Source organism: Anolis carolinensis, chromosome 1 (genome assembly GCF_035594765.1).
Source record: "Anolis carolinensis isolate JA03-04 chromosome 1, rAnoCar3.1.pri, whole genome shotgun sequence".
NCBI lineage: Eukaryota > Metazoa > Chordata > Lepidosauria > Squamata > Dactyloidae > Anolis > Anolis carolinensis.
In genome coordinates, this window is record NC_085841.1 from 106,690,007 (window position 1) to 106,702,329 (window position 12,323).

General features: G+C 37.0%; 1 protein-coding gene across 1 annotated transcript in view; it reads left to right on the plus strand.

Annotated features, from left to right (window-relative positions):
- ascc3 (activating signal cointegrator 1 complex subunit 3) overlaps positions 1 to 12,323 on the plus strand; it is a 370,189-nt gene that overhangs the window by 130,158 nt on the left and 227,708 nt on the right. The window contains exons 12-13 of the mRNA XM_003215509.4: positions 6,337 to 6,513; positions 10,280 to 10,351. Coding sequence (XP_003215557.2) covers positions 6,337 to 6,513; positions 10,280 to 10,351 — 249 coding nt within the window. The remainder of the gene's footprint in view (positions 1 to 6,336; positions 6,514 to 10,279; positions 10,352 to 12,323) is intronic.

Below are 12,323 nucleotides of genomic sequence, written 5' to 3' on the forward strand. Positions count from 1 at the left end.
GCTTTCTATTCTGCTTTAATAGTCACATGTGTGATAAACAGAGAGAGAGAGATTGTAGGGAGAAGAGATAGTTGTGCTTTTTAGCTGTCAGGTGTGAAAGCAATCTCAGACAAAATGGTATGGGTGTTCATAATGTTTTTAATGTTATGTACTATTTGCTGTCTTTGTCCCCCTAGCTTACCCCACGGTTTGACTTAAAAATGCATTAATAGAGGCTAGTGAGGTTAGGATTCTTCAAACACCAGGATTCATTTTTTTTAAATTAACCCATGTATAACATTACTCCACTGAGTAGTTGCCTAGCTACAAATACATTTTGTTCTGCATAGTTAAGACAAATTTCAGTGCCTGGATTGTCAACTGAATATACTTTTTTGGTGTATGTCTTCACATTTTGCACACTTTTTGTAACTAGCTGTACATGTTAATTAATTAATTGTGTATTTCGTAAATAAAATGTTTTTAGAATCTAGAAATACTTGCTGGCACAATTCCATACAAGCATTTAGGATAGTACTATGTTCTTCAATAAGATCCCCTGTGTCTCACCAGTTGTTTTTAAATAGCAATAGTAAGAACGGTGTTTTTTGAGAAATCAGAGATCCTGCTGTTGTATTTTTAATCTGAATGTCTTATTTTGCTCCTTATATATACATCTATATATTCAAAAAATTGTACTTATTTCGCTTATGAGATTCTTCAGTCATTCCCTGGCAGAAAAAAAATCTAGGTGTGTTACATACTAGAAATACAACCTTTGGGAATTTTTGTTGAGGCAAAGCCATTTTGAAATATACCTATTTTGAAATAGTTTCGCCATGCATGCTGTTTTTAGTCTTATGACAATCTCTGTGTTCTGACTCCTATAACGTACTTAGCAAATTTAACATGCTCAGTTAGTAGAAAATAAGCATTGCTCTCCTACCAGTAAAATCAAGAGACAACACAACACATGTAGATAAAGAACGAAGATTTTTCATATCCTGTAGTTTTCATGTCTTAAATTTCAGCGTTAGTCCCATAATTGCCACAATTACATGCTCAACAGGTGGAAGAGGAAGAATGGATGTTGTCGTTGTAACAGATTTCAAAGAAGTGTATTGAAGTTGCTGTATGTTGCAACTAAGGCCCCTTCCACCTAACTGAATAAAATCCCACATTATCTGCTTTGAACTGGAATATATGGCAGTGTGGACTCAGATAACCCATTTCAAAGCAGATATTGTGGGTTTTCTGTCCTGGATATTCTGGGTAATATGGCTATGTGGAAGGGCCCTAGGTCTGTTTGTGTCTAGTGTTCCCCTACTGTAGTAACCACAGTGCAGGAAAATGCATAGGATCCATCCTTGAAAGTTGTGTAATAATAATTCGGAATCTTGCATAATTATATCCAGGTTCACCATCAACTGCAGCAAGGATTCCAAGACAAATAGCACCCCCATTTCTTGAGGGAGAAGTTTCACTGCTTAAATTCATGTTTGTCTCCCCCCTCCCCCAAAAAATATCTTTAAAATAGGCTTCTAGATTTCAACCGTACATGAAAGATAAATGTCATACCACCTCCACCAGAACAGTCTCAGTCTCCCCATCCCACTCAGCTTCCTACTTTTCATAGGCAGTGGTTCTGCTTCAGTCCTCTTTTCCTCACCCTTTACCCAGGGAGTGGAAGAAAGTCTTTTGAAAGAGGCGGGAGTTGGAGGAGCTTGTAGTAATGTCAGAATCCTGATTTCTGATTTGGGAGTGTTTTCTGGGCCCCCTCCCCTCCTCTCTTCTCTCTCTAATTTTATTTTTCAATCAATTTCAACATCTTTTAATTAAAACTATAACCATTACAGTTTGCTTGCTCTGTTTTTACCTTTTGTCAGTAACTGATTATGTGTAGAATTTTGACATTTCATTTTAGTGCCTGCCCAATTTTTCCTAACCTTACCCGATGAAAAATGACCTCAGTCAGCATAATTACGCACAGACAGATTGTGGCCCTAGATTTGTTAGGTGAACTGTGTAGTGCTCACAAAATCCAGAAAAAAGCTCTTTTGATACAAAACAGTACATACCTTTTCTCATTTTAAAAAACACCTCCACTACAATATTGAAAATAGAGCATAGGAATTAACATAGTTGCATTGTCATTTAGTACATACAGTAATACAAGCAAGTCACTTTTGTATAAATATTGTTGTCTTTCTGCAGAAAAAGCAACCATGAAGACAAATGCTGTTGACTGTTTCTAGAATTATCTTTCCATTATAGATACGTGACATCACAGTCTCAACTTAGCAGCTATCTAAATCTTTGCTTCAATTAGCTTAATTCTAATTCTAACTCTCCTGAAAGAAAGATTTCCTTAAAATAACTTAACGGTAGCATTTTTTGCATCAAGAGGGATTAACATGCCCAGCCGTGTCTGCAATTAACCTTCTAATCTGTATTGAAAATTTTTATTCTTCTCCTTCCGTCATAATGAAGTCAGTATCCACAGCATGGTATTGCCAACAATTACATTCTAAATACATTTCAATCTCTGTGTTATCAAATTTTCTTGGCACTAAACCTTTAAATTTTGTTTTGTATATGAACTAATTATCTTTATCAAAATAATTTTCAAGGTTTTGAAACCTCACAGATTAAAAGTGCATCGTTTTTAGGACATATAGGGAACCATTTTAGCTGCAGATGATAAAACAATAACTCCTGTCCCTGGTATTTTTGCCTTAGATTTCTTGCAGTAAGAGATGGCAATATAGAAAGGCGTTCTTGACACGACCAAAAAAACTGCCTACACTCCTCCTTTCTTTTTCATGCACTAGTTTTCAGTAATTGCAGAAATGATACGGTGCCTATATTTCCTTACACTGTTACAGTTACTTGTCAATTAGATACACCTATAAATCATGACAGGATTGCTCTTTGACTCAAATCTGTTTCGGTGTTACCATCCTAATGTGGAACAGTGTTGCCTACAGACTACTTGATGTACAAATTAAATTGCTCCCTTTTAATCAAAAGCAAGTCTTGTCAAATCTTAATTTTTAAAAGTAGAACTGCTCCCGTGAGACTTTTCCAAGTAAGATTCTTGAAGCAATTTTCTTGAAGCACATTTTGCTTCTATTTTTATAGTCTATTTATATCACTGCCCATCCACCTACCTACCTACTGCTTCTATACAATTTTTCCAGCAGTTCTAGGTAGTTTAGAAGAATAAAATTGCACAGCCACTGGAAAAAGTCAAAGAAAACTAGTTTCATTTAAAGTAAAATGGACTAGGCTTAAGTCACTTGTTGCCCTCCAGTTTTTTTTTCAGACTGCAACTCTCTATCATGACTTGCCATTGTCTGTAATGGCTAGTTGATTTGAGTTGTAGTCCAATGGGTTGCCCTTCTCTAGCTGAAAATAGAATCATAGAATAATAGAGTTGGAAGAGACCTCATGGGCCATCCAGTCCAACCCCCTGCCAAGAAGCAGGAAATCGCATTCAAAGCACCCTTGACAGATGGCCATCCAGCCTCTGCTTAAAAGCCTCCAAAGAAGGAGCCTCCACCACAGTCCGGGGGAGAGAGTTCCACTGCTGAACAGCTCTCACAGTGAGGAAGTTCTTCCTAATGTTCAGGTGGAATCTCCTTTCCTGTAGTTTAAAGCCATTGTTCCGCATCCTAGTCTCTAGGGCAGCAGAAAACAAGCTTGCTCCCTCCTCCCTATGACTTGCCCTCACATGTTTATACATAGCTATCATGTCTCCTCTCAGCCTTCTCCTCTGCAGGCTAAACATGCCCAGTTCTTTAAGCCACTTCTCATAGGGCTTGTTTTCCAGACCCTTGATCATTTTAGTTGCCCTCCATTACAGTGTTCCCTCACTTATTGTGGGGGTTAGGCTCCAGGTCCACCCGCAATAAGTGAAAATCCGCGAAGTAGGGACACTATATTATTTAATATTTATACATTATTTTAGTAGTTACACATTATTTTAAATCTTTCTCAACCAATTGTGTGTTGATAAATTACCTCATTCTCCTCCTGTTGCCGCTTGGGCTCCTTTTCTCTCCCTTTGGCTTCTCCTTCCTCTCTTCCTTAGGCTGTAAATTGTAATTTTTTATTATTTATAATAGTCTTTTAGAGTTTATTGAGAAACCGCAAAACAGTGAATCCACGAAAAGTGAACCGTGAAGTAGTGAGGGAACACTTTGTTTTTATGGAATAGATTATAGAATTTGGGGACAACCATGGCAGGACCGGGGCTCTAGACTAGGTTTGATCAACCTGTGGTCCTCCAGGTCCTCCATCAGATCCCACAGTTCAGACCATTGGACATGTTTGCTAGGGCTTCTGGGAGTTGGAGCCCCAAACACCTGGAGGGCCACAGGTTGGTCAGGCCTGCTCTAGACCATTGTTGGTCATAGCCAACATATAGATCTCAGTGAGTTACTGAGCTCATACAGGAAGAGTCACATTTAGAGGTCTCAAGCCTTGCAAGGCTTTAGACTAAACTTAAAACCAGCACATTGAATTAGGACAGGATATAAAACTGGCAATCCAAGTGTCCCAGAATAGGCTGAGCATGTGTCTACCTTTCAAAAACTGGTAAGATATGCTGTTACATTCTATACAGGTTGAAGATTTCTTGTCATGTACACGGGCTTTTCCTTTTATAGTGCAAGACATAAGGTTAAAAGTTTAGATCACTAGAGCAAGGTATGAACTATCTGGGCAAGGAAAGTATCCTATTACCTAAAGCATCTTAAGAATCTGCACTGGGTCCCAAAACATCACCCTGATTTTTTAATCTGGTTGTCTCACAAAGACCCCTATCAGTCACAAGCAGCTTGATCTCCTTATAGCCATAGCTGTGCCCTACCACGACTACTTCAGTTTTGTTTGGATTCTCTTTAGATCTGTTTTTTTAACCCACTTGATAGTTAAAACTTGATAGTAGTAGTTGATACTGGTTCAGGGTGGAAAGAGCAGCTTCTGAATGCTTTGTAAAATATGTATTTGTGTTAATTCAGTTAATCTCATATTTTCATAGATTTACTTGGAACTCGCAGTGGCCCAATGGGTTAAACCCTTGTGCCAGCAGGACTGCTGACCAACAGGTCAGCAGTTTGAATCCAGGGAGAGTGGGTGAGCGCCCTCTGTCAGCTCTAGCTCCCCATGCGGGAACATGAGAGTAGCCTTCCACAGAATGGTAAAACATCAAACATCCGGGTGTCCCCTGGGCAGCATCCTTGCAAAAAGCCATTTCTCTCACACCAGAAGCGACTTGCAGTTTCTCAAGTTGTTTCTGACACACACAAAAATAGACTCACTTGAATGTTAGAATTGGACTTGAATCTAAAATTCCCACCCGGCTTCCTCCTAACAATTTCTTATGTGCCATATTTGTTCTGAACACCTTTGTCCTTGAAAAACAATATGTACCCCTCGTAAGAATGATAACTTCAGGAACAATTCTTAGTATCAACTATTTTAGAGCATGCCCACTGGTGAATCTCTCAGTGATTGGCAAGTGTTTTAGACTCCAGTTGTTGGACAATAGAAGCAAACAAAAAAATTTGATTTTTCTAAATTAGACCTAACAGCACCTGTTTAGGTGTTTCTATAGCTTGTTTGTATGAGACTTTATTTTGTTTTTGTTTTTTGGGGGGATTTTTTTCTTAATTAGCTTATTCAAATGAAGAAAGCTTAGAGGAAACGAGAGGAAAGTAAGGTTTTGTGTGAAAGGACTGTGAGCTCAAATAAGTCAAATATTTCCTCACTGGTCATGCTGTTTCTTATTTTCATTTTATATCCCATTGACTTTTGAGAACTGAAGGTTTTCAGAGAAAGGATTTTTAAAAATATTTTGTGTACTATTTTTAAACTGCTCTTTAACAAGTTTAATTGTATGTTTTAAACTGTTATTAATATTCTTAACTGTTCATTCTATTTAATGTTGCTTTTTGTATATTTCATCTTTATTATACCTGGTTTAATTTTTAAGCTGCTTTGTTTCCCAGGTTTTTTTTTTTTGAGGGGGTGGGAATATAAATAGAGGAAAAGGACTATGAAGAAGTCACCCATCCCTTCAATCTCTTATTCTCTTGTGGCTCTTGTGACCATGGGAAAGAGAGGAAGGAATGAGAGAAAACTCAAGAGCAGGAAAAATAAAATCCCAAGTATAGGTTTATCCACTTCTTGGACACACACTGCACAAAATGTTGGTATTCCCACCAGCCATTTTTCTGTTATTATAGACATTGTTGATTTTATGCTTACTTAAAATAATCCTAGCTTTGTGCAAGGCTTTCATGAAATTGGGGATACAATAGTCTTTTTTCTTTTCCCTCTTTTTTGTGACAGGTTGAATCTACACAGAGCATGATTCGAATCTTGGGCCTTTCAGCCACACTTCCTAATTACCTTGATGTTGCTACATTTCTGCATGTTAATCCTTACATTGGACTGTTTTATTTTGATGGCCGTTTTCGACCTGTTCCCCTTGGACAGACGTTTATTGGGATCAAGACAACCAATAAGGTATTTTTTCTTTGAATTAAGAGATTTGAAAAGCATTTATAAGGGAGCATTATCTATATTTGATATTGAGGGAATGGGGTAAGTGGTGGTCAAGGGAAGCTATAGAGAGCCATTTCCCTTTCTGTCCAGAGAGGAAGCTGCTGGCTTTTGAATGGCCTGTTTATTCGGCACCTGATTTCTTCTGGGTCACAGTGAAACTAATGGTGCTCTGGGGAGGTTGTCTTGTGAAGACAGATTAAGCTGCAATCCTAAAGACACACATACTAGGGGCTAACTTACTGCAATGGTACAAGAATATTGTAATCGCCTTATGTACAGGATTGTGTTGTGACTCATACTACATCAATTAGAGGGAATGCGTGTGATTGTTGTTTTGGACTTTTTATGCAACGACATAGAAGTTATGTGTGAGACTCATTTTTGTATTATCTTTTTAGTAGTTCCACCTGATTCACAAATGTGCCTATTTTCAAAATATTGCTGCCAAAAAGAATTGTCTCTGTAGGAGGAAATTGCATAATAGGAGGAAATATGCAGCCCATCTTTTACAAGATTGATTGCACTTGTAATTCTGTTTTTCTTCATTAAGCTTGGATTAGTTGTTTGATTATACAGTATTCTCATTATTGCATATTTTGCTGCAATGATAGATATGGCAGTTTCCATTTTATTTCCTTACTAGGGAGTTATTTATTATTTATTTTATTTATTTACTTACTTTGTTTTATATCCCCCCCTCTCTCTCATTAAAGGACTCAGAGTGGCTAACACTCAGCAGCAGTTTGATGTTATTCTAACATAATATAATACTAATAGAAAATACATAAAATACATAAAACTGGTGGAGACTCAACAAACCATAATGTGCTATTATGGTTTGTTGTCCCTTGCAGAAAGACAAAGTTCTGGTAGTGTAATAAAGTTTTGCCATGTTTTTATGACAGAACCAATTAGGAAATGACATTTATCAACCAGGAACAGAAATCATAGCACACCATCAAACCACTCCTGACAGATGGCCATCAGCCTCTGAATAAGGAAATCTGTTTCTGGGTTGAAAGTGTTATTTCCTGTTTGATTGGGTTTTCTGGGGCTGAGAGTGTGTGACTTGCCCAAGATCACCCAGTGGATTTCCATGGCTTAGTGGGAAATCAAGCTACAATCGTAGTCCAACTCTCAAACCACTATATTTCACCATGCTGTCTCTCTCTCTCTAAACTTCTCATATCCTCCCAAGAATTCACAGATGAAAAGCAGGACACCTATGGCCAAGCAACAGTTTGGTCAAGATGATCATTGTTATTAATAAGGAAAGAGTGAGGACAAAAGGGGGTGAGGAATGTCAAGAGGAGAGAGGAACTAGGACATCTGGGAAATGTAGTTTTAAAGCAGGCATATGGCTCCTCTGTTACTATTGGGGAAACTTCAGGGGCTGCTATCTCCCTTATTTTTAAAGCTATTGGGCTGAAACTTGCTACAGTAGTAGGACAAATTTACCACGCTTTGCCCATCAAGTTTCATAATGTTTCACTTATCCATGGAATTTTAGGGAATTATAAAAAAAAATAAAACAACTTTTAAAAAAGATTCTGTCTGCCTCCCCCTCCCTCCTCCGTCAGCCTTGATTGGCTGAGAGGCACAGGTTTAGCTTCCCTGGTATTGACACACAACTACATAACTTTGCACAGGTTTATTTATTATTATTTCCTTAACTCCTCTGCAGATTCCATGATTGTATATATTATAATAATTAGACTGTCTCTCAATGCCACAGATAGCTGCTCCAGCCCAATGCATTCTGAGAAATGCAGTTTAGTGCGAGCATGTGGCTTCTCGTTTCCCATTAAATTACTATAAGTGGGGAAAATTCAGAGGCTCCTTTCTTTCTCATTTTAAAGCTATTGGGGTGAACAATGGTAGAACATATGTATCACTCTTTGCCTATCAAGTTTCATAATGTTTCACCCATCCACTGATTTTTTGGGAATTTTCAAAGTTTTTTAAAACAACTTTTCTAAAAAAAAAAAAAAAAAACCCTACAAGAATGATGCCTTCGCCTCCCCCTCCCTACTCTGTCAGTCCTGATTGGCTGAGAGGCATGCCAACCAGTTTGGCTTTACCTCTCAGCAGGACTTAGTCACAGCTACATCTGAAGACATCAGAGACTTAAGAATCGAAGGCTCCTTTTTTCAGATTCTTATTATTGGGAAGGCAGTGAGCAGGTGGGTTGGAACTCACTTCAAAAGTGCTTTAGATTCGAATTAGATCTGAATTTTACCAAAAAAAAAAAAACCAGAACAAATTGCACAAGCCTAGTATTTACAACATGTTTGGAGGCCTACTTCTCCTCCTGCTGGGTCAAAGCAAATGTTTTCAAAATTTTGAAAAAAGAATCCAGATCTAAATCCTAGCTCTCCCAAGTTCTTTTGGGGTGCTAATATGCCCTTCTTGCCATCCACAATTGCACACCTTTGCTTTATACCTGTTAGAAGAATTTGCTGCCTATAGATACCAAGGGAGGATTTTAAATTAATAACAACAACAACAACAACAACAACAACAATAGTTTTGCTGTGAGTAAGCGGGATACAAAAATAAAATTATTATTATTAAAAGATAGTTATAAAATAAAGAGTTGAGATTATTTCTACTTTAGTATAAACCCTTTTTAAAAATCCCTACTAATGTAAATTCCAGGGAGATTTCTATTTATTTTCTGCACATTGAAGACTGAAAAAGTTATTGCTGGAGAAGAAAAGCTTATACTAACCCCACAGTTTAGTTTTTGCCATTACAGTTAGCTATGGCCTGGGCTGACATACCAATATTAACTTATACCACCCTTGTGTTTTTCATCACTAAATTTGGCTGAAAACAGGACACAATGACGCAATGACTTTCCAGTGAAATTCAGTGTTATACCTCTGTTATAGGTTGGAGAACCATAGTGAGAAAGAATGACTTACATCATCTTTCTGGGGTAGTTAATTTTGTAGGGACTGCCTAAGGGGTATTCTCAAGGTTTCTCCTAGGCCAAGTCAAGGGGTTAATTATTCTCACAATCTTCATAATCCACTGATCTGCCTAAAAGCTAGATACATTTTTGAAATATCCAAATGATGACTATTGAAGGCACATTAATTGAGACCAAAATTAGGGGAAGATACTAAGCTTTGTTCTTCAGCCTTGTTAGCCAGAATTTGCATATGCTTGACAGGCATGATCCTGTCCATGAACTCATATATAACAAGGTTTCTATAGGCAATGCATACCACATTTAACAAAGCTTCTGACAAAGAATTTTAGACTTTTTCAGTCATCTTTCCTCTTCATCCTATATCTAGCTGGATTTTTTTAGTAGGATCAGCATTGGAAAGATGGTGAAGGAGGGCTGGAGAAACATATATTTTCAATGTCAGAGTTCTTCCTCTAGTACTAGCATTTTCTGATAATGTTGTAATTCCCAGGAATGCATCTGCTTTATTATGTGTGGTATACCACTAATGCTAACCAGTTCTGGTAACATCATTTGGAGTAAATTCATAGATATAATCTTACATTTTTAATTACTCATATTTAAGCTAAATAAGTTTACAATTTAATGTTTTCCCAGCATCTCAGTGAAGGAAAGATGTTTAATTGCTTCAAAATTATGTTTGTATTCCTTAAGCATTAGTAAGACTACATGAATGTTTAAGATGTAAGCCATGGTGAAGATGGTCTTAAATAATACTAATTAGTAAAGCATCTCTATTCTATTGCTCAGGTGCAGCAATTGATCAACATGGATGAAGTTTGTTATGAAAATGTCTTGAAGCAAATAACAGCTGGACATCAGGTACGCTCGGTTTATTGGCTTTTAGTAAGATTGTGAATCATATCAAGAAGAATTTATTCTTTGCTTGGATAAACAATTTGATTTCGCTCTGTTCCATTTGGAAACTAGCTGACTCAGCTTTTTGAAGTTTTCAGAAGCAACAAAAAGCTTTTAAAATGAAAATTTCATGTAAGAAAGCCTGCAAAGTCAAATACTCTAGAATGCAAGTGAATGAGCATGTAAAATTCCTTAATGTTTGCTTTTTAGTCTCCTTTTGTCACATGGAAGCATGATTAAGAGTGCCCTGGTCTAATTACATAATGTACTTTTCCAGAAGGGGATGTGCATTTGTTTTGTACACAATGAAACATTAATTGAGGATGGCGTATTCATATTAATTATCTGATAAATAAATAGAGTCATGAGTGGGTGTCAATGGATACATTGATATCTTCTGCATACCACTCACTGCCTTTGTCACTTGCTCAAATGTGGGAGCATGGATTTTATAAACCACAATTCTATTTCATTTTATGTATTATTGAAGTACATTATTATATAGATTTTTGTGCAAACAAAAGTTTACAATAAAAAACAAATGCAGTTGACAGCAGTTGTTAAAATTAACAACACAATGATAAATCAATAAAAAGAATAAAAGTAATTTATGAATAACTATTCATAGAAACCCAGGGAGAGCTGACAATGTTCAGAGTCAGGTCAGTAATATGGAAAATGTCTGGGCAAACAAATAGGTTTTTAACTGATGGCAGAAAACCCCACACTTGGAATCTTCCTGAAATACAGTGAGATAATTTGACATAATGGCCATTGTATCAAAGAAGGGCGCCTTCTGCATTGCATCCAAATGAACCTCACTTGGCCACAATATGGTAACTAGAGCTTCCCAGTCAGAATATAATATCCCAGCACAATAATGTATTTGTACACAAGGAGGTGTCATAAAACACCTTCTACACTTTTGGCCGCTTCTGAACCAAGCCTAAAAGTAATCCCACACAGAATGTATTACAGTGGCCCAGGTTTCAGATTACCAAATGCCTGGATTACTGTGGCCAGGAGTAGCTGTAGCTGCTGTACTAGCCACTGAGAAAAGTTTTCCCAAATTGTTACCAATCTAGTAATTACTTTTTAATGGGAGATCATCCATTATCTAAGCTTATTCAGAAAGAAACAGTGTCATATTTGTGATCCAGACACTAAACTTCTCTGAATTGAACTTTAATCCAGACACCAAATCTCTCTGAATCTATTTTTTTTAGGCTTTCAATAATTTCAATAATTGCATTATGATTTCTGCAGTCAGCATCTGGTTGGGATTTCAACATAAATTTGTCTAAAATGTCAGAGATAGTTAGCTTGAGGAGGTCCAAGCTACACATGACGTTAAAAACATATTTCCATTTCTCATAGATTTTTAAAACTTGGTAAAGTGCAAACATTAAAAGGGGGGTTTATTGTTATTGAGATGCAGTAAATTGAGTAAAGAAGTTTAAAGTATTTTCTCACCTAATGTGGTTCTGACAAAAATCACTCTTGTGATTTGCCATTACCTAACAAATTATCTCCCAGTGCAAATGGAAGCTTCAGAGAAACAACTTTCATAACAGCTGTAGCAGACAAGCCCAGGGTTAAACTCTTTCTTAAATGACAGTAATCCCAACAATTTTAATTTATGCTCTGTTTATATTAAAAGTGTGAATTAAAAAGGACCTGATTGCACACTTTAAAAAACATTTTTTTATTCTTCCCACAATTTCCCAGAACTGGGAAAAGAAGTTGTTTCCAGTCCCCAGAACTGGAAGCAACTTCTTCATGTTTGGGGGATGAAATTCTGCTGTTTTTGAGTGAAGCAGTACTAGAATGGTAAATCATGTCCCCAGAGTAATTTGGATCTAAAATTCCTTTTTCTCAGAAGGAAAAAAAATTGAACATGAGGCTGTAATGGGGATGGTGGGAACCAACATGTGGC